Here is a 22,288-nt window from a genome sequence, read left to right as displayed (position 1 = left end):
CTGTTTGCACCAACTTGTGATTTGGGGCGTGTAAATAGGAGGAGTTAGGGAGGAGTGACCTCACACGCACATTATAATTGGATGGGTTACATTCTGTGTCCCATTAATCTGCGCTAAAAACTCCTCCAGGTTTTAGGTGCACATAGAGAGGAGAGACTGCTTCTCCCTGCACAGAGAGAGCTGCATCTCCCTGCACAGCTCTTACAGGAGATCTCCCTGCACAGCGAGAGCTGCATCTCCCTGCACAGCTCTTACAGGAGATCTCCCTGCACAGAGAGAGCTGCATCTCCCTGCACAGCTCTTACAGGCGATCTCCCTGCACAGAGAGAGCTGCATCTCCCTGCACAGCTCTTACAGGCGATCTACCTGCACAGAGAGAACCGTCTCTCCCTGCACAGCTCTTACAGGCGATCTCCCTGCACAGAGAGAGCCTGCATCTCCCTGCACAGCTCTTACAGGTGATCTACCTGCACAGAGAGAACCGTCTCTCCCTGCACAGCTCTTACAGGCGATCTCCCTGCACAGAGAGAGCCTGCATCTCCCTGCACAGCTTTTACAGGCGATCTCCCTACACAGCTCTTACAGGCGATCTCCCTGCACAGCTCTAACAGGTGATCTCCCTGCACAGCGAGAGCTGCATCTCCCTGCACAGCTCTTACAGGAGATCTCCCTGCACAGCGAGAGCTGCATCTCCCTGCACAGCTCTTACAGGAGATCTCCCTGCACAGCGAGAGCTGCATCTCCCTGCACAGCTCTTACAGAAGATCTCCCTGCACAGAGTGAGCTGCATCTCACTGCACAGCTCTTACAGGAGATCTCCCTGCACAGCGAGAGCTGCATCTCCCTGCACAGCTCTTACAGGAGATCTCCCTGCACAGAGAGAGTGGCCTCTCCCTGCACAGCTCTTACAGGCGATCTCCCTGCATAGCTCTTACAGGCGATCTCCCTGCACAGAGAGAACCGTCTCTCCCTGCACAGCTCTTACAGGCGATCTCCCTGCACAGAGAGAGCCTGCATCTCCCTGTACAGATTTTACAGGCGATCTCCCAGCACAGCTTTTACAGGCGATCTCCCTGCATAGCTCTTACAGGCGATCTCCCTGCACAGAGAGAGCTACATCTCCCTGCACAGCTCTTATAGGCGATCTCCCTGCACAGAGAGAGCTGCATCTCCCTGAGCAGCTCTTACAGGCGATCTCCCTGCACAGAGAGAACCGTCTCTCCCTGCACAGCTCTTACAGGCGATCTCCCTGCACAGAGAGCGCCTGCATCTCCCTGCACAGCTCTTACAGGCGATCTCCCTGCCCAGAGAGAGCTACATCTCCCTGCACAGCTCTTACAGGCGATCTCCCTGCACAGAGAGAGCTGCATCTCCCTGCACAGCTCTTGCAGGCGATCTCCCTGCACAGAGAGAGCTGCATCTCCCTGCACAGCTCTTACAGGCGATCTCCCTGCACAGAGAGACGCTGCATCTCCCTGCACAGCTCTTACAGGGGATCTCCCTGCACAGAGAGAACCGTCTCTCCCTGCACAGCTCTTACAGGCAATCTCCCTGCACAGAGAGAGCCTGCATCTCCCTGCACAGATTTTACAGGCGATCTCCCTGCACAGCTCTTACAGGGGATCTCCCTGCACAGAGAGAGCTGTATCTCCCTGCACAGCTTTTACAGGCGATCTCCCTGCACAGCTCTTACAGGCGATCTCCCTGCACAGAAAGAGCTGCATCTCCCTGCACTGCTCTTACAGGAGATCTCACTGCACAGAGAGACGCTGCATCTCCATGCACAGCTCTTACAGGAGATCTCCCTGCACAGAGAGAACCGCCTCTCCCTGCACAGCTCTTACAGGCGATCTCCCTGCACAGAAAGAGCTGCATCTCCCTGCACAGCTTTTACAGGCGATCTCCCTGCACAGAAAGAGCTGCATCTCCCTGCACAGCTCTTACAGGCGATCACACTGTTTTTATTTGATTTAATTACATAGGATTTAAGCAGGGGGTCTCTGGAGCTGAACTGCATTAATTTCAGGTCCAGGGATCCCTTGCTTCCCGAGTTACAAGCCTCAGTAGTGGGTGCCGTTATCTCCTGCAAGTTAATGTCTCACGTCATGGCACACAGGACTGGGACATTTATACTTGCAGGAAATACCGGCATCCCATACCAGGGCCTGTACCTCTGCAAGTAGGGGTCCCCGGGCCTGAACGTAATGCGGTTAAGCCCCGGAGATCCCCCTGCTTCAATCCTGCAGTATGTAGTTTAAACAAATGCTACTCCATGCAATGCAAATCGCAAATCCTCTCTCACCACACTGTAGGAGGCGCAAACCTTTCCCCCCCCAATATTTAACCCGCGATTTGCATTACAGAGCTACTTGAATACCAGTTATTGGCAAAAAATGCGAGTTTCAGCATTTTTTTAACCTATTGATCGGTTTGTTTTTACAAGAGTGATAACGCTCGTCAAAAAAAATCTGTTTACAGGCGATCTTGAGATGCAATAACGGCTTACTGAATAACTACACATGCAACATCGCTTTTAAAGTGCACTTTACAAGTGTTAAGTCAGTTATCGAAGCTACTAGAATAGGCCTCTATTCCTCTTCCAATCTCTGCTCCCCAGCTCCAAAGTCAGCAGGAAGGAACTGGAATCCTATGAGAATAATGTTGGCAGCCCTGATCTATAACAAGTTGAATAAAGATGTTATACCAAGATTGATGGTGAAATCTGTAGGCTGATTGCTAGATATAAATGCCTCTCCTCTATCCCTGATATTAAGTTTCATTGTATTTCCATCTCCTCTAACTTGCAGAATCGGGCTTCCATTCCGTAGCAAAGCAGAATCCAAATGCCCTCCATTCATCCCCAGCCGCCCGCCCGTCTCCTCCTACCTCTTTCCAGCGGATGGATGTGCCAAGGAGACGGCGCTCGGAGTCTTGAGAAAGAACGCCAGAATGCAAAATGGAGGATGTGCAGAGAACCCCAGTTCTGGCTCCGGGGACTGTAAGAAGAGGTACATGCAGGGAGAGGAAACGGACCTCTTAGGCCACGGCCAGGCTGGGAGCGAGCGTGCTCCCGCTCGAGCGCCCTGCCATGAGAGCAGGGGAGATGTGTCCAGCATAGTTGCAGGCGCGGGGGGGGGGGGGGGGCGTGCCCATGACGTCACGTGATTGGTCCTCCCTCATTGGCTGGACTGTGCACGTGACCTGGGCAAGGGTGAAAAATTCAAAAGAATTTGTCTCGCCAAGCAGCTGTGCGCCGAAGTTGGAAGTTGAAGGTTTAATCTTCGCATCGCACTGGCAGTTAAACGGTTGCTAATCTCCTAGGTGCTCATTCACATTAAACAATTCTGCTTACTTCCCTTCCCTGCTTGTTTCTCATGTATGTAGAAGAGGAGTATGAGATATTTGGGGAGACGGGTCCGTTCTCCTAATGTTTCTGACACTCTTGTGTTTTTTGCAGTGAAGAGGAGTTGAAAGAGCCCAGCACCTCGACACCAGCTGTCACCCAGGGAGAGACACACACAGCAGAACATGGGTCAGGTGAGACTTCCAGCCAAGTCCTAGCACTCACCTCTTCCCACCAGAGAGCAGAGCGCCTCTCAGATCATTCCTTCCTTTCACTTTATGTATTGTCCTGTCTCCTTGTGTCCTCGGTATAACACAGCCAAGCACATAAGGACTATGTATTAATCTGCTAAGATTTGCAGCTTGGCATGGAGCAACATTTATCTATCGCATCAGCCTGCCCCATCGTTGCTACATGGGTTTCTAAGTCTCACTTGCAGCACACGCGCCTGGCGACCTGGCGGCTCATGCCCAGTTTAATGCCGCGATTGGTGGTTTGTTGGGGAGATCTAGTGGAGCGCATGAGGCGGGCCATGACTGGGCCCTTCAATTGGTGCGTGCCGACGACGTGATCGGTTCGCAGCACAGGAAGACAACATTCTTGTTTGCACTGCCAGCGTAAGCGTCACAGCGCTTTGCGCGCCTCCACACACACACACAGCCACTGGGGCTTGCCCCATAGAGGGCTGTGCTGTGGTGAGTGGCGCACATGCCATAGCGCGTGCCGCTGTGGCCACTGGGGACCTGGCCTTACATGTGACCCTGATCTCTTAGCCGCAGAGGGTAACGTCCAAATATATTATGTGCATCACTTACCTCCTGCTGCTGGCACCCCCCCAATCCCAAGCAGGGACACAGGATACAATATGTGCAAAATAATGCGGCACATTGATGCTAAAAGAGACAAGGGGGAAACAATCTCTCTTTGGTGCAGTTTTGTGGCAAAATTACATTAATACTTACTGTAGTCGCTTAATATCATTTAGCAGCAAAGAGGACATTTTTGGAGCTTCATACACAGAGCCCAGAGATCTGGGCAAATGGAGCTACCTGACAATTTAATGAGACGTCTTTTCTCTTGACTTGTTCCTTTGAAGCTCCTGATATTCCCATGGAGAATAAATCCAGTGGTCCCGCCTATGAGCTGTATAATACGGTTTGGCTGACAGCAGCATGGTGTGGAGAGCAGCTGATCAGGGTGAGTATGTGCAGAGTCTGCAGTGGCTGAGAGATACAGAGTGAGGTTTCTGAACCCTAATGTCATATCCTCTTCTCCCTGCAGCTTCTTACCTCTGCAGCGGGGCAGGGAATGGCTAAGCAACAGGTGGGAACCCTGCAGGGGTAAGTTCTACTTCTCTCCTCATTAGTATTGTCACTGTCAGTAACTGCACATGCCTAATAACTGCAGGTAACCCCAGGGCCGCCAACAGAAATCATGGGGCCCGGGACAAATGAAAGGAGCAGGCCCCCCCCCCCCCCCCCCGAACCGATAGCGCACCTACCACGAAAAAATATTTTTTAGCGCACAACTTTTACTTAACTGTTTTCTTATTGTGATACTGAAAAAAACATTACAATGCAACCTGTTTATGTTTATATTTTCAACAAAAGACAAGTGACTGCCTGTCTGGGTGGGTGAGTGGGAGAGTGAGTGGGTGAGTGGGTGAGTGAGTGGGTGCGAGATTGAGTGAGTGTGTGTGAGAGTGGGTGAGTGGGTGCGAGAATGAGCGACTGGGTGGGTGAGAGAGTGAGCGACTAGGTGGGTGAGAGAGTGAGCGACTGTGTGGGTGAGTGAGCGACTGGATTGGTGAGAGAGTGAGCGACTGGGTGGGTGAGAGAGTGAGCGACTTCACTGACTGAGTGACTGGGTGACTAAGTGACTGAGTGAGCAACTGGGTGGGTGCAAGAGTGAGCGAGTGAGTGGGTGCTAGAGTGAGTGACTGGGTGGGTGAGAGAGTGAGCGACTGGGTGGTGAGAGAGTGAGCGACTGGGTGGGTGAGAGAGTGAGCGGCTGGGTGGGTGAGAGAGTGAGCGACTGGGTGGGTGAGAGAGTGAGCGACTGGGTGGGTGAGAGAGTGAGCGACTGTGTGGGTGAGTGAGTGAGCGACTGTGTGGGTGAGTGAGTGAGCGACTTGGTGGGTGAGATAGTGAGCGACTTGGGTGAGTGAGCTACTGTGTGGGTGAGATAGTGAGCGACTTGGGTGAGTGAGCGACTGGGTGGGTGACTAAGTGAGTGAGTGAGTGACTGGGTGCTTGGGTGGGAGAGTGCGTGGGTAGGAGAGTGCATGCGTGGGTGGGAGAGTGTGTGCGTGGGTGACAGTTGAGTGGGTGACTTACCCTGACCGGGTGGGTGCTGCTTCCTGCTTCCTTGCCGCTTCTCCCCCTGCCAACTTGGCAGCTGCCCGGTGCCACAGGGGGGGACTTGAGCTCGGGGTCGCACGGGAGGTGAGCTCGGGGGCGCACGGGAGGTGAGCTCGGGGGCGCACGGGAGGTGAGCTCGGGGGCGCACGGGAGGTGAGCTCGGGGGCGCACGGGAGGTGAGCTCGGGGGCACACGGGAGGTGAGCTCGGGGGCGCACGGGAGGTGAGCTCGGGGGCGCACGGGAGGTGAGCTCGGGGGCGCACGGGAGGTGAGCTCGGGGGCGCACGGGAGGTGAGCTCGGGGGCGCACGGGAGGTGAGCTCGGGGGCGCACGGGAGGTGAGCTCGGGGGCGCACGGGAGGTGAGCTCGGGGGCGCACGGGAGGTGAGCTCGGGGGCGCACGGGAGGTGAGCTCGGGGGCGCACGGGAGGTGAGCTCGGGGGCGCACGGGAGGTGAGCTCGGGGGCGCACGGGAGGTGGACAGCAAGGGGGGGCCAGATGCCGGGCGGCTGCAGCATCCCCCGCAGCTGCTGCTGTTGCTGGGTTGGTGCGGGAAGCTCTGGGGGCGGGGCGCGAGGCTAGCAGGCGCCTGCTATGGGGCAGGAGGCGCACGCGGGGGGTGCAGGGTTGGCGCTCCCTCTCCCTCCGTCCCACGTGGGGATTGAGGAAACGAGGGGGGGGAGCAGAGTTTGCCAGGCCCACAGGCCGCAGACAGGACACCCTGCGGGACCTCGGCTCTTCGCATGCGCAATCTCCGCCATTTAAAAAAAAAAAAACTTTGAATCTTTTAAATATAACTGTCAGGGACACCCGTGCCCTTTGTCCCCCGCTGTTGGCGGCCCTGGGTATCCCCAATATAAGGGGAAAAGTGCTCACACCCTCATTATAACACAAAGGCATGAAACCACATTAGGGAAATCGAATGTACCTAATTACACAATATTAACCCAAAGTAATATTCTGGGTCTCTTTGAGCAGGATAAAAGTGAGGAAAAGGCGAGTTTGTGCCCAACCCATAACCTGCCCCCATTGGGTTTATCATGAAGTCACAAACACATGAGTTTATGCAGCAGATTTGCACTCTCCCTGATAACGTTGTGTTGTGTCTAAGTAACATTGTGTAACCGCTCTCTGTCACATGGGAAATACACTTATCGGGGTCTGTGTATCAAGGTAAAGATATGTTTCCGTTGACGCGCTACGATTATGTTTTATTTTCTGCTTCGCCATCTAATGTAAAATCTCATTCATCAGATGACTTCCATGTGACACAGATCCTTAGTCAGGGAGTTTTACGTCACCTCATACAGTACCTGGGAGTGTTTCTGTCTCATCGAGACACATACTGGGTACATCTTATTTTAATATGTCACTTATCGCAGGGGTGCGCAAACGGGGCACCCCGTGCTTACAGGGGCCCCACCCTCGTTCCCACAACATTTAAATTGGGTGAGCGTGGGGCCTCTGTAACGGCCTTTTACTTGCTCTCTGGCTACTCCTGACGACGTGTTGCCATGACATCGCAACATCACATGACGCCGGCCGCAGAGACGCCACCGCGGAAAGCATGTAAGAGGCAGGGGGGCACGACTTAAAAAGTTTGCGCACCCCTGACTTCTCTGACCCTCCTGAAATCACACTATAAAACTGGTGCCAATAACATTGAGAGAAGCTGGATAACAATGTATCTCTGTGTCACGATAGTGGGAATTACACCTGGCACAGGTACGTGCCTTCTGTCCTATTCACTTGAATTAACTGCATGGTGTCTTCCAGCACCGTAAGGTACTAACACAGCTTAATAATATGTGTCATTGTTTTTCTTGTCTTGATACTGTAAATCCATCAGAGTTTGAAGGATCTCCATTACTATTTGGTATCATCTCCCACTTCCCAGGCCAGTCAAGAACAGCAGCCCCAGCGGGTTGGAGACCACAATGGACGATTGTACTTCTGACAGCCAGGTCCGAAAGTAAGTCACAGTTTCAGGGTGTTGTGTATTAATGAATAAACGGGAGGGCATAATTACATACGTACTTCCTTCTAGAGATCATTTCTCAGACCCTAATGTCTTGATAGAAACCATATTAGTGGATGTAATAGAAATATAGGAACAATGCAAATGATTGTGCTATAGAAATATTTCACTGTATTATGGAATCTGTACAAGAATGAAACATACCCCATCATGGCCATCAGAGCTAAAGCTCAAATCTTAGCTCAGTTACACCTAGGCACATTCTGTCTACAATACTGTACAGTTATGTTATATGTCTGTACTCCTGCCTGACCTGATGAAGAATCCCGTGTGATGCCAAAGCTTGTAACATATCAACTATTTGTCCAATAAAATGCTACCATAGTACCTATAACTTCCTCCTCCCTGGTTACTTTAATACCCATCATGCTAAGAACGTACTCCTAACTTATGTAGATGTGCAGTGAGTCTCAGTCAGACACGTCCCCATTGGTTAGATGGGCACTGTGGTTATAGCACTTCCCAGTCCTGCAGCATGAGTTGGGATTGGCAGCACAAAGACCTGACAGCCCATGGAGATGCTCAGGAGACATTGGCTACTTTTGTTTCCTTCCTTACTCCCTCTGCATTCACTAACAGGATCAGAACTTAGGTAGCCTTGTTTATCTGCAGTATCTTACTGTACATGTCAGAGTGTCTCTAAGCTTGTGTTCCTGGCTGTGGCAACCCATAAGATGTATTTGTTAGGGTAATATACACCTCCTGTAATATTACAGCTCAAAGTCCACGAGAAGCATCTCATCTGCCTGCTCCCTGGGCACCTGCACCCATGGCATTCGTCTGGGCCCCCACAACGCCGTTACCAGCTCACACAGCTCCAGTGTATGCCTCTCTCAGGTAACTTTGAAGCTGCTGCCACGTTTATGAAATGGGGCAAGTGGTTCCTCACATTGGGGAATTTTGAGTCGGTGACGAGGGTGAGCTCACAGTTCTCTCGGCTTCGGCTGCTTGTTTGCCCAATAAATGTCATACTTTTATATTTCTTGCCTCTTTATCCAGTTGTACATTACTTCTTCATACTCAGTATAGTAATAGTGAGTATAAGAGGTCAATTTACTATATAACATAAACACTCGGAAATGGCCATGTAATTAAGTTCCCATTTGTGATAAGAGCTATTAGTAGACTGGTACAGTATATCTCCTGTGAGAATGGTGCAGCGGCTCTGGGGTTTGCGTGTGACTCCTGTATATCTCCTGTGAGAATGGTGCAGCGGCTCTGGGGTTTGCGTGTGACTCCTGTATATCTCCTGTGAGAATGGTGCAGAGGCTCTGGGGTTTGCGTGTGACTCCTGTATATCTCCTGTGAGAATGGTGCAGCGGCTCTGGGGTTTGCGTGTGACTCCTGTATATCTCCTGTGAGAATGGTGCAGCGGCTCTGGGGTTTGCGTGTGACTCCTGTATATCTCCTGTGAGAATGGTGCAGCGGCTCTGGGGTTTGCGTGTGACTCCTGTATATTTCCTGTGAGAATGGTGCAGCGGCTCTGGGGTTTGCGTGTGACTCCTGTATATCTCCTGTGAGAATGGTGCAGAGGCTCTGGGGTTTGCGTTTGACTCCTGTATATCTCCTGTGAGAATGGTGCAGCGGCCCTGGGGTTTGCGTGTGACTCCTGTATATCTCCTGTGAGAATGGTGCTGGGCTCTGGGGTTTGCGTGTGACTCCTGTATATCTCCTGTGAGAATGGTGCTGCGACTCTGGGGTTTGCGTGTGACTCCTGTATATCTCCTGTGAGAATGGTGCAGCGGCTCTGGGGTTTGCGTGTGACTCCTGTATATCTCCTGTGAGAATGGTGCAGCAGCTCTAGGGTTTGCGTGTGACTCCTGTATATCTCCTGTGAGAATGGTGCAGCAGCTCTGGGGTTTGCGTGTGACTCCTGTATATCTCCTGTGAGAATGGTGCAGCAGCTCTGGGGTTTGCGTGTGACTCCTGTATATCTCCTGTGAGAATGGTGCAGCGGCTCTGGGGTTTCCGCGTGACTCCTGTATATCTCCTGTGAGAATGGTGCAGCAGCTCTGGGGTTTGCGTGTGACTCCTGTATATCTCCTGTGAGAATGGTGCAGCGGCTCTGGGGTTTGCGTGTGACTCCTGTATATCTCCTGTGAGAATGGTGCTGCGGCTCTGGGGTTTGCGTGTGACTCCTGTATATCTCCTGTGAGAATGGTGCAGCGGCTCTGGGGTTTGCGTGTGACTCTTGCATATCTCCTGTGAGAATGGTGCAGCGGCTCTGGGGTTTGCGTGTGACTCCTGTATATCTCCTGTGAGAATGGTGCAGCAGCTCTGGGGTTTGCGTGTGACTCCTGTATATCTCCTGTGAGAATGGTGCAGCGGCTCTGGGGTTTGCGTGTGACTCCTGTATATCTCCTGTGAGAATGGTGCAGCGGCTCTGGGGTTTGCGTGTGACTCCTGTATATCTCCTGTGAGAATGGTGCAGAGGCTCTGGGGTTTGCGTTTGACTCCTGTATATCTCCTGTGAGAATGGTGCAGCGGCCCTGGGGTTTGCGTGTGACTCCTGTATATCTCCTGTGAGAATGGTGCTGGGCTCTGGGGTTTGCGTGTGACTCCTGTATATCTCCTGTGAGAATGGTGCTGCGACTCTGGGGTTTGCGTGTGACTCCTGTATATCTCCTGTGAGAATGGTGCAGCAGCTCTGGGGTTTGCGTGTGACTCCTGTATATCTCCTGTGAGAATGGTGCAGCAGCTCTAGGGTTTGCGTGTGACTCCTGTATATCTCCTGTGAGAATGGTGCAGCAGCTCTGGGGTTTGCGTGTGACTCCTGTATATCTCCTGTGAGAATGGTGCAGCAGCTCTGGGGTTTGCGTGTGACTCCTGTATATCTCCTGTGAGAATGGTGCAGCGGCTCTGGGGTTTCCGCGTGACTCCTGTATATCTCCTGTGAGAATGGTGCAGCAGCTCTGGGGTTTGCGTGTGACTCCTGTATATCTCCTGTGAGAATGGTGCAGCGGCTCTGGGGTTTGCGTGTGACTCCTGTATATCTCCTGTGAGAATGGTGCTGCGGCTCTGGGGTTTGCGTGTGACTCCTGTATATCTCCTGTGAGAATGGTGCAGCGGCTCTGGGGTTTGCGTGTGACTCTTGCATATCTCCTGTGAGAATGGTGCAGCGGCTCTGGGGTTTGCGTGTGACTCCTGTATATCTCCTGTGAGAATGGTGCAGCAGCTCTGGGGTTTGCGTGTGACTCCTGTATATCTCCTGTGAGAATGGTGCAGCGGCTCTGGGGTTTGCGTGTGACTCCTGTATATCTCCTGTGAGAATGGTGCAGCGGCTCTGGGGTTTGCGTGTGACTCCTGTATATCTCTCCTGTATATCTCCTGTGAGAATGGTGCAGAGGCTCTGGGGTTTGCGTTTGACTCCTGTATATCTCCTGTGAGAATGGTGCAGCGGCCCTGGGGTTTGCGTGTGACTCCTATATATCTCCTGTGAGAATGGTGCAGCAGCTCTGGGGTTTGCGTTTGACTCCTGTACAGTATATCTCCTTTGAGAATGGTGCTGCGGCTCTGGGGTTTGCGTATGACTCCTGTTTATCTCCTGTGAGAATGGTGCAGCGGCCCTGGGGTTTGCGTTTGACTCCTGTATATCTCCTGTGAGAATGGTGCAGCGGCTCTGGGGTTTGCGTGTGACTCCTGTTTATCTCCTGTGAGAATGGTGCAGCGGCTCTGGGGTTTGCGTTTGACTCCTGTATATCTCCTGTGAGAATGGTGCAGCGGCTCTGGGGTTTGCGTGTGACTCCTGTTTATCTCCTGTGAGAATGGTGCAGCGGCTCTGGGGTTTGCGTGTGACTCCTGTTTATCTCCTGTGAGAATGGTGCAGCGGCTCTGGGGTTTGCGTGTGACTCCTGTATATCTCCTGTGAGAATGGTGCTGCGGCTCTGGGGTTTGCGTGTGACTCCTGTATATCTCCTGTGAGAATGGTGCAGAGGCTCTGGGGTTTGCGTGTGACTCCTGTATATCTTCTGTGAGAATGGTGCTGCGGCTCTGGGGTTTGCGTGTGACTCCTGTATATCTCCTGTGAGAATGGTGCTGCGGCTCTGGGGTTTGCGTGTGACTCCTGTATATCTCCTGTGAGAATGGTGCAGCAGCTCTGGGGTTTGCGTTTGACTCCTGTATATCTCCTTTGAGAATGGTGCTGCGGCTCTGGGGTTTGCGTGTGACTCCTGTATATCTCCTGTGAGATTGGTGCTGCGGCTCTTGGGTTTGCGTGTGACTCCTGTATATCTCCTGTGAGAATGGTGCTGCGGCTCTGGGGTTTGCGTGTGACTCTTGTATATCTCCTGTGAGATTGGTGCAGCAGCTCTGTGGTTTGCGTGTGACTCTTGTATATCTCCTGTGAGAATGGTGCTGCGGCCCTGGGGTTTGCGTGTGACTCCTGTATATCTCTTGTGAGAATGGTGCAGCGGCTCTGGGGTTTGCGTGTGACTCCTGTATATCTCCTGTGAGAATGGTGCTGCGGCTCTGGGGTTTGCGTGTGACTCTTGTATATCTCCTGTGAGAATGGTGCAGCAGCTCTGGGGTTTGCGTTTGACTCCTGTATATCTCCTTTGAGAATGGTGCTGTGGCTCTGGGGTTTGCGTGTGACTCCTGTATATCTCCTGTGAGAATGGTGCTGCGGCTCTGGGGTTTGCGTGTGACTCTTGTATATCTCCTGTGAGAATGGTGCTGCGGCTCTGGGGTTTACGTGTGACTCTTGTATATCTCCTGTGAGAATGGTGCAGCGGCTCTGGGGTTTGCGTGTGACTCTTGTATATCTCCTGTGAGAATGGTGCTGCGGCTCTGGGGTTTACGTGTGACTCTTGTATATCTCCTGTGAGAATGGTGCAGCGGCTCTGGGGTTTGCGTGTGACTCTTGTATATCTCCTGTGAGAATGGTGCAGCGGCTCTGGGGTTTGCGTGTGACTCCTGTTTATCTCCTGTGAGAATGGTGCAGCGGCTCTGGGGTTTGCGTTTGACTCCTGTATATCTCCTGTGAGAATGGTGCAGCGGCTCTGGGGTTTGCGTGTGACTCCTGTTTATCTCCTGTGAGAATGGTGCAGCGGCTCTGCGGTTTGCGTGTGACTCCTGTTTATCTCCTGTGAGAATGGTGCAGCGGCTCTGGGGTTTGCGTGTGACTCCTGTATATCTCCTGTGAGAATGGTGCTGCGGCTCTGGGGTTTGCGTGTGACTCCTGTATATCTCCTGTGAGATTGGTGCTGCGGCTCTTGGGTTTGCGTGTGACTCCTGTATATCTCCTGTGAGAATGGTGCTGCGGCTCTGGGGTTTGCGTGTGACTCTTGTATATCTCCTGTGAGATTGGTGCAGCAGCTCTGTGGTTTGCGTGTGACTCTTGTATATCTCCTGTGAGAATGGTGCTGCGGCCCTGGGGTTTGCGTGTGACTCCTGTATATCTCCTGTGAGAATGGTGCTGCGGCTCTGGGGTTTGCGTGTGACTCTTGTATATCTCCTGTGAGATTGGTGCAGCAGCTCTGTGGTTTGCGTGTGACTCTTGTATATCTCCTGTGAGAATGGTGCTGCGGCCCTGGGGTTTGCGTGTGACTCCTGTATATCTCTTGTGAGAATGGTGCAGCGGCTCTGGGGTTTGCGTGTGACTCCTGTATATCTCCTGTGAGAATGGTGCTGCGGCTCTGGGGTTTGCGTGTGACTCTTGTATATCTCCTGTGAGAATGGTGCAGCAGCTCTGGGGTTTGCGTTTGACTCCTGTATATCTCCTTTGAGAATGGTGCTGTGGCTCTGGGGTTTGCGTGTGACTCCTGTATATCTCCTGTGAGAATGGTGCTGCGGCTCTGGGGTTTGCGTGTGACTCTTGTATATCTCCTGTGAGAATGGTGCTGCGGCTCTGGGGTTTACGTGTGACTCTTGTATATCTCCTGTGAGAATGGTGCAGCGGCTCTGGGGTTTGCGTATGACTCTTGTATATCTCCTGTGAGAATGGTGCTGCGGCTCTGGGGTTTACGTGTGACTCTTGTATATCTCCTGTGAGAATGGTGCAGCGGCTATGGGGTTTGCGTGTGACTCCTGTATATCTCCTGTGAGAATGGTGCAGCAGCTCTGGGGTTTGCGTGTGACTCCTGTATATCTCCTGTGAGAATGGTGCTGGGGCTCTGGGGTTTGCGTGTGACTCCTGTATATCTCCTGTGAGAATGGTGCAGCGGCTCTGGGGTTTGCGTGTGACTCCTGTATATCTCCTGTGAGAATGGTGCTGCAGCTCTGGGGTTTGCGTTTGACTCCTGTATATCTCCTTTGAGAATGGTGCAGCGGCCCTGGGGTTTGCGTTTGACTCCTGTATATCTCCTGTGAGAATGGTGCAGCGGCTCTGGGGTTTGCGTGTGACTCCTGTATATCTCCTGTGAGAATGGTGCTGCAGCTCTGGGGTTTGCGTTTGACTCCTGTATATCTCCTTTGAGAATGGTGCTGTGGCTCTGGGGTTTGCGTGTGACTCTTGTATATCTCCTGTGAGAATGGTGCTGCGGCTCTGGGGTTTGCGTGTGACTCCTGTATATCTCCTGTGAGAATGGTGCAGCGGATCTGGGGTTTGCATGTGACTCCTGTATACAGTATCTCCTGTGAGAATGGTGCAGCAGCTCTGGGGTTTGCGTGTGACTCCTGTATATCTCCTGTGAGAATGGTGCAGCGGCTCTGGGGTTTGCGTGTGACTGCTGTATATCTCCTGTGAGAATGGTGCTGCGGCTCTGGGGTTTGCGTGTGACTCCTGTATATCTCCTGTGAGAATGGTGCTGCGGCTCTGGGGTTTGCGTGTGACTCTTGTATATCTCCTGTGAGATTGGTGCAGCAGCTCTGGGGTTTGCGTGTGACTCTTGTATATCTCCTGTGAGAATGGTGCAGCAGCTCTGGGGTTTGCGTTTGACTCCTGTATATCTCCTGTGAGAATGGTGCTGCGGCTCTGGGGTTTGCTTGTGACTCCTGTATATCTCCTGTGAGAATGGTGCAGCAGCTCTGGGGTTTGCGTGTGACTCCTGTATATCTCCTGTGAGAATGGTGCAGCGGCTCTGGGGTTTGCGTGTGACTCCTGTATATCTCCTGTGAGAATGGTGCTGCGGCTCTGGGGTTTGCGTTTGACTCCTGTATATCTCCTTTGAGAATGGTGCTGTGGCTCTGGGGTTTGCGTGTGACTCCTGTATATCTCCTGTGAGAATGGTGCTGCGGCACTGGGGTTTGCGTGTGAATCCTGTATATCCCCTGTGAGAATGGTGCTGCGGCTCTGGGGTTTGCGTGTGACTCCTGTATATCTCCTGTGAGAATGGTGCAGCGGCTCTGGGGTTTGCATGTGACTCCTGTATATCCCCTATGAGAATGGTGCTGCGGCTCTGGGGTTTGCGTGTGACTCTTGTATATCCCCTGTGAGAATGGTGCTGCGGGTCTGGGGTTTGCGTGTGACTCTTGTATATCTCCTGTGAGAATGGTGCTGCGGCTCTGGGGTTTACGTGTGACTCTTGTATATCTCCTGTGAGAATGGTGCAGCGGCTCTGGGGTTTGCGTGTGACTCTTGTACAGTATATCTCCTGTGAGAATGGTGCTGCGGCTCTGGGGTTTGCTTGTGACTCCTGTATATCTCCTGTGAGAATGGTGCAGCAGCTCTGGGGTTTGCGTGTGACTCCTGTATATCTCCTGTTAGAATGGTGCAGCGGCTCTGGGATTTGCGTGTGACTCCTGTATATCTCCTGTGAGAATGGTGCAGCGGCTCTGGGGTTTGCGTGTGACTCCTGTATATCTCCTGTGAGAATGGTGCTGGGGCTCTGGGGTTTGCGTGTGACTCCTGTATATCTCCTGTGAGAATGGTGCTGCAGCTCTGGGGTTTGCGTTTGACTCCTGTATATCTCCTTTGAGAATGGTGCAGCGGCCCTGGGGTTTGCGTTTGACTCCTGTATATCTCCTGTGAGAATGGTGCAGCAGCTCTGGGGTTTGCGTGTGACTCCTGTATATCTCCTGTGAGAATGGTGCAGCGGCTCTGGGGTTTGCATGTGACTCCTGTATACAGTATCTCCTGTGAGAATGGTGCAGCAGCTCTGGGGTTTGCGTGTGACTCCTGTTTATCTCCTGTGAGAATGGTGCAGCGGCTCTGGGGTTTGCGTGTGACTCCTGTATATCTCCTGTGAGAATGGTGCAGCGGCTCTGGGGTTTGCGTGTGACTCCTGTATATCTCTTGTGAGAATGGTGCTGCGGCTCTGGGGTTTGCGTGTGACTCCTGTATATCTCCTGTGAGAATGGTGCTGCGGCTCTGGGGTTTGCGTGTGACTCTTGTATATCTCCTGTGAGATTGGTGCAGCAGCTCTGGGGTTTGCGTGTGACTCTTGTATATCTCCTGTGAGAATGGTGCAGCAGCTCTGGGGTTTGCGTTTGACTCCTGTATATCTCCTGTGAGAATGGTGCTGCGGCTCTGGGGTTTGCTTGTGACTCCTGTATATCTCCTGTGAGAATGGTGCAGCAGCTCTGGGGTTTGCGTGTGACTCCTGTATATCTCCTGTGAGAATGGTGCAGCGGCTCTGGGGTTTGCGTGTGACTCCTGTATATCTCCTGTGAGAATGGTGCTGCGGCTCTGGGGTTTGCGTTTGACTCCTGTATATCTCCTTTGAGAATGGTGCTGTGGCTCTGGGGTTTGCGTGTGACTCCTGTATATCTCCTGTGAGAATGGTGCTGCGGTACTGGGGTTTGCGTGTGAATCCTGTATATCCCCTGTGAGAATGGTGCTGCGGCTCTGGGGTTTGCGTGTGACTCCTGTATATCTCCTGTGAGAATGGTGCAGCGGCTCTGGGGTTTGCATGTGACTCCTGTATATCCCCTATGAGAATGGTGCTGCGGCTCTGGGGTTTGCGTGTGACTCTTGTATATCCCCTGTGAGAATGGTGCTGCGGCTCTGGGGTTTGCGTGTGACTCTTGTATATCTCCTGTGAGAATGGTGCTGCGGCTCTGGGGTTTACGTGTGACTCTTGTATATCTCCTGTGAGAATGGTGCAGCGGCTCTGGGGTTTGCGTGTGACTCTTGTATATCTCCTGTGAGAATGGTGCTGCGGCTCTGGGGTTTGCTTGTGACTCCTGTATATCTCCTGTGAGAATGGTGCAGCAGCTCTGGGGTTTGCGTGTGACTCCTGTATATCTCCTGTTAGAATGGTGCAGCGGCTCTGGGATTTGCGTGTGACTCCTGTATATCTCCTGTGAGAATGGTGCAGCGGATCTGGGGTTTGCGTGTGACTCCTGTATAACTCCTGTGAAAATGGTGCTGCGGCTCTGGGGTTTGCGTGTGACTCCTGTATAACTCCTGTGAAAATGGTGCTGCGGCTCTGGGGTTTGCGTGTGACTCTTGTATATCTCCTGTGAGAATGGTGCAGCGGATCTGGGGTTTGCGTGTGACTCCTGTATATCTCCTGTGAAAATGGTGCAGCGGCTCTGGGGTTTGCGTGTGACTCTTGTATATCTCCTGTGAGAATGGTGCAGCAGCTCTGGGGTTTGCGTTTGACTCCTGTATATCTCCTGTGAGAATGGTGCAGCGGATCTGGGGTTTGCGTTTGACTCCTGTATATCTCCTGTGAGAATGGTGCTGCGGCTCTGGGGTTTGCGTGTGACTCCTGTATATCTCCTGTGAGAATGGTGCTGTGGCTCTGGGGTTTGCTTGTGACTCCTGTATATCTCCTGTGTGAATGGTGCTGCGGCTCTGGGGTTTGCGTGTGACTCCTGTATATCTCCTGTGAGAATGGTGCTGCGGCTCTGGGGTTTGCGTGTGACTCCTGTATATCTCCTGTGAGAATGGTGCAGCGGCTCTGGGGTTTGCGTGTGACTCCTGTATATCCCCTATGAGAATGGTGCTGCGGCTCTGGGGTTTGCGTGTGACTCTTGTATATCCCCTGTGAGAATGGTGCTGCGGCTCTGGGGTTTGCGTGTGACTCTTGTATATCTCCTGTGAGAATGGTGCTGCGGCTCTGGGGTTTACGTGTGACTCTTGTATATCTCCTGTGAGAATGGTGCAGCGGCTCTGGGGTTTGCGTGTGACTCCTGTATATCTCCTGTTAGAATGGTGCAGCGGCTCTGGGATTTGCGTGTGACTCCTGTATATCTCCTGTGAGAATGGTGCAGCGGATCTGGGGTTTGCGTGTGACTCCTGTATAACTCCTGTGAAAATGGTGCTGCGGCTCTGGGGTTTGCGTGTGACTCCTGTATATCTCCTGTGAGAATGGTGCAGCAGCTCTGGGGTTTGCGTGTGACTCCTGTATATCTCCTGTGAGAATGGTGCAGCGGATCTGGGGTTTGCGTGTGACTCCTGTATAACTCCTGTGAAAATGGTGCAGCGGCTCTGGGGTTTGCGTGTGACTCTTGTATATCTCCTGTGAGAATGGTGCAGCAGCTCTGGGGTTTGCGTTTGACTCCTGTATATCTCCTGTGAGAATGGTGCAGCGGATCTGGGGTTTGCGTTTGACTCCTGTATATCTCCTGTGAGAATGGTGCTGTGGCTCTGGGGTTTGCTTGTGACTCCTGTAGATCTCCTGTGTGAATGGTGCTGCGGCTCTGGGGTTTGCGTGTGACTCCTGTATATCTCCTGTGAGAATGGTGCTGTGGCTCTGGGGTTTGCTTGTGACTCCTGTATATCTCCTGTGTGAATGGTGCTGCGGCTCTGGGGTTTGCGTGTGACTCCTGTATATCTCCTGTGAGAATGGTGCTGTGGCTCTGGGGTTTGCTTGTGACTCCTGTATATCTCCTGTGAGAATGGTGCTGCGGCTCTGGGGTTTGCGTGTGACTCCTGTTTATCTCCTGTGAGAATGGTGCAGCGGCTCTGGGGTTTGCGTTTGACTCCTGTATATCTCCTTTGAGAATGGTGCTGCGGCTCTGGGGTTTGCGTTTGACTCCTGTATATCTCCTGTGAGAATGGTGCAGCGGCTCTGGGGTTTGCGTGTGACTCCTGTATATCTCCTGTGAGAATGGTGCAGCGGCTCTGGGGTTTGCGTGTGACTCCTGTTTATCTCCTGTGAGAATGGTGCAGGGGCTCTGCGGTTTGCGTGTGACTCCTGTATATCTCCTGTGAGAATGGTGCAGCGGCTCTGGGGTTTGCGTGTGACTCCTGTATATCTCCTGTGAGAATGGTGCAGCGGCTCTGGGGTTTGCGTGTGACTCCTGTATATCTCCTGTGAGAATGGTGCTGCGGCTCTGGGGTTTGTGTGTGACTCCTGTATATCTCCTGTGAGAATGGTGCAGCGGCTCTGGGGTTTGCGTGTGACTCCTGTATATCTCCTGTGAGAATGGTGCTGCGGCTCTGGGGTTTGCGTGTGACTCCTGTATATCTCCTGTGAGAATGGTGCTGCGGCTCTGGGGTTTGCGTGTGACTCCTGTATATCTCCTGTGAGAATGGTGCTGCGGCTCTGGGGTTTGTGTGTGACTCCTGTATATCTCCTGTGAGAATAGTGCAGCAGCTCTGGGGTTTGCGTGTGACTCCTGTATATCTCCTGTGAGAATGGTGCAGCGGCTCTGGGGTTTGTGTGTGACTCCTGTATATCTCCTGTGAGAATGGTGCAGCGGCTCTGGGGTTTGCGTGTGACTCCTGTATATCTCCTGTGAGAATGGTGCAGCGGCTCTGGGGTTTGCGTGTGACTCCTGTATATTTCCTGTGAGAATGGTGCAGCGGCTCTGGGGTTTGCGTGTGACTCCTGTATATTTCCTGTGAGAATGGTGCTGTGGCTCTGGGGTTTGCTTGTGACTCCTGTATATCTCCTGTGAGAATGGTGCAGCAGCTCTGGGGCTTGCGTGTGACTCCTGTATATCTCCTGTGAGAATGGTGCAGCGGCTCTGGGGTTTGCGTGTGACTCCTGTATATCTCCTGTGAGAATGGTGCAGCAGCTCTGGGGTTTGCGTGTGACTCCTGTATATCTCCTGTGAGAATGGTGCAGCGGCTCTGGGGTTTGCGTGTGACTCCTGTATATTTCCTGTGAGAATGGTGCAGCGGCTCTGGGGTTTGCGTGTGACTCCTGTTTATCTCCTGTGAGAATGGTGCAGCGGCTCTGCGGTTTGCGTGTGACTCCTGTTTATCTCCTGTGAGAATGGTGCAGCGGCTCTGCAGTTTGCGTGTGACTCCTGTATATCTTCTGTGAGAATGGTGCAGCGGCTCTGCGGTTTGCGTGTGACTCCTGTATATCTCCTGTGAGAATGGTGCAGCGGCTCTGGGGTTTGCTTGTGACTCCTGTATATCTCCTGTGAGAATGGTGCAGCGGCCCTGGGGTTTGCGTGTGACTCCTGTATATCTCCTGTGAGAATGGTGCAGCGGCCCTGGGGTTTGCGTGTGACTCCTGTATATCTCCTTTGAGAATGGTGCTGTGGCTCTGGGGTTTGCTTGTGACTCCTGTATATCTCCTGTGTGAATGGTGCTGCGGCTCTGGGGTTTGCGTATGACTCCTGTTTATCTCCTGTGAGAATGGTGCAGCGGCCCTGGGGTTTGCGTGTGACTCCTGTATATCTCCTGTGAGAATGGTGCTGTGGCTCTGGGGTTTGCTTGTGACTCCTGTATATCTCCTGTGAGAATGGTGCAGCAGCTCTGGGGTTTGCGTGTGACTCCTGTATATCTCCTGTGAGAATGGTGCAGCGGCTCTGGGGTTTGCGTGTGACTCCTGTATATCTCCTGTGAGAATGGTGCAGCGGCTCTGGGGTTTGCGTGTGACTCCTGTATATCTCCTGTGAGAATGGTGCAGCAGCTCTGGGGTTTGCGTGTGACTCCTGTATATTTCCTGTGAGAATGGTGCAGCGGCTCTGGGGTTTGCGTGTGACTCCTGTTTTTCTCCTGTGAGAATGGTGCAGCGGCTCTGCGGTTTGCGTGTGACTCCTGTTTATCTCCTGTGAGAATGGTGCAGCGGCTCTGGGGTTTGCGTGTGACTCCTGTATATCTCCTGTGAGAATGGTGCTGGGGCTCTGGGGTTTGCGTGTGACTCCTGTATATCTCCTGTGAGAATGGTGCAGCGGCTCTGGGGTTTGCGTGTGACTCCTGTATATCTCCTGTGAGAATGGTGCTGCAGCTCTGGGGTTTGCGTTTGACTCCTGTATATCTCCTTTGAGAATGGTGCAGCGGCCCTGGGGTTTGCGTTTGACTCCTGTATATCTCCTGTGAGAATGGTGCAGCGGCTCTGGGGTTTGCGTGTGACTCCTGTATATCTCCTGTGAGAATGGTGCAGCAGCTCTGGGGTTTGCGTGTGACTCCTGTTTACAGTATCTCCTGTGAGAATGGTGCAGCGGCTCTGGGGTTTACGTGTGACTCCTGTATATCTCCTGTGAGAATGGTGCAGCGGCTCTGGGGTTTGCGTGTGACTCCTGTATATCTCCTGTGAGAATGGTGCAGCAGCTCTGGGGTTTGCGTGTGACTCTTGTATATCTCCTGTGAGAATGGTGCAGCGGCTCTGGGGTTTGCGTGTGACTCCTGTATATCTCCTGTGAGAATGGTGCAGCGGCTCTGGGGTTTGCGTGTGACTCCTGTATATCTCCTGTGAGAATGGTGCTGCGGCTCTGGGGTTTGCGTGTGACTCCTGTATATCTCCTGTGAGAATGGTGCTGCGGCTCTGGGGTTTGCGTGTGACTCTTGTATATCTCCTGTGAGATTGGTGCAGCAGCTCTGGGGTTTGCGTGTGACTCTTGTATATCTCCTGTGAGAATGGTGCAGCAGCTCTGGGGTTTGCGTTTGACTCCTGTATATCTCCTGTGAGAATGGTGCTGCGGCTCTGGGGTTTGCTTGTGACTCCTGTATATCTCCTTTGAGAATGGTGCTGTGGCTCTGGGGTTTGCGTGTGACTCCTGTATATCCCCTGTGAGAATGGTGCTGCGGCTCTGGGGTTTGCGTGTGACTCCTGTATATCTCCTGTGAGAATGGTGCAGCGGCTCTGGGGTTTGCGTGTGACTCCTGTATATCTCCTGTGAGAATGGTGCTGCGGCTCTGGGGTTTGCGTGTGACTCTTGTATATCTCCTGTGAGAATGGTGCTGCGGCTCTGGGGTTTACGTGTGACTCTTGTATATCTCCTGTGAGAATGGTGCAGCGGCTCTGGGGTTTGCGTTTGACTCTTGTATATCTCCTGTGAGAATGGTGCTGCGGCTCTGGGGTTTACGTGTGACTCTTGTATATCTCCTGTGAGAATGGTGCAGCGGCTCTGGGGTTTGCTTGTGACTCCTGTATATCTCCTGTGAGAATGGTGCAGCAGCTCTTGGGTTTGCGTGTGACTCCTGTATATCTCCTGTTAGAATGGTGCAGCGGCTCTGGGGTTTGCATGTGACTCCTGTATATCTCCTGTGAGAATGGTGCAGCGGCTCTGGGGTTTGCGTGTGACTCCTGTATATTTCCTGTGAGAATGGTGCAGCGGCTCTGGGGTTTGCGTGTGACTCCTGTATATTTCCTGTGAGAATGGTGCTGTGGCTCTGGGGTTTGCTTGTGACTCCTGTATATCTCCTGTGAGAATGGTGCAGCAGCTCTGGGGTTTGCGTGTGACTCCTGTTTATCTCCTGTGAGAATGGTGCAGCGGCTCTGGGGTTTGCGTGTGACTCCTGTATATCTCCTGTGAGAATGGT

The 22,288-nt window shown here is 52.7% G+C and overlaps 1 protein-coding gene across 8 annotated transcripts in view; it reads left to right on the top strand.

Annotated features, from left to right (window-relative positions):
• Window positions 1–22,288, top strand: part of LOC142491263 (uncharacterized) — a 103,557-nt gene that overhangs the window by 1,822 nt on the left and 79,447 nt on the right. For 7 of the 8 annotated variants that reach the window (XM_075593561.1, XM_075593559.1, XM_075593557.1 and 4 more), the window contains exons 3-8: window positions 2,808–3,008; window positions 3,458–3,537; window positions 4,440–4,540; window positions 4,625–4,683; window positions 7,600–7,674; window positions 8,457–8,577. In XM_075593561.1, the coding sequence (XP_075449676.1) occupies window positions 2,808–3,008; window positions 3,458–3,537; window positions 4,440–4,540; window positions 4,625–4,683; window positions 7,600–7,674; window positions 8,457–8,577 (637 nt within the window). The remainder of the gene's footprint in view (window positions 1–2,807; window positions 3,009–3,457; window positions 3,538–4,439; window positions 4,541–4,624; window positions 4,684–7,599; window positions 7,675–8,456; window positions 8,578–22,288) is intronic. The other variant, XM_075593558.1, reaches the window with a different exon arrangement.

Source organism: Ascaphus truei, chromosome 3 (genome assembly GCF_040206685.1).
Source record: "Ascaphus truei isolate aAscTru1 chromosome 3, aAscTru1.hap1, whole genome shotgun sequence".
Lineage (NCBI taxonomy): Eukaryota > Metazoa > Chordata > Amphibia > Anura > Ascaphidae > Ascaphus > Ascaphus truei.
Note: the sequence above shows the minus strand (reverse complement) of the source record. Positions and strands in the feature narration are given on the sequence as shown.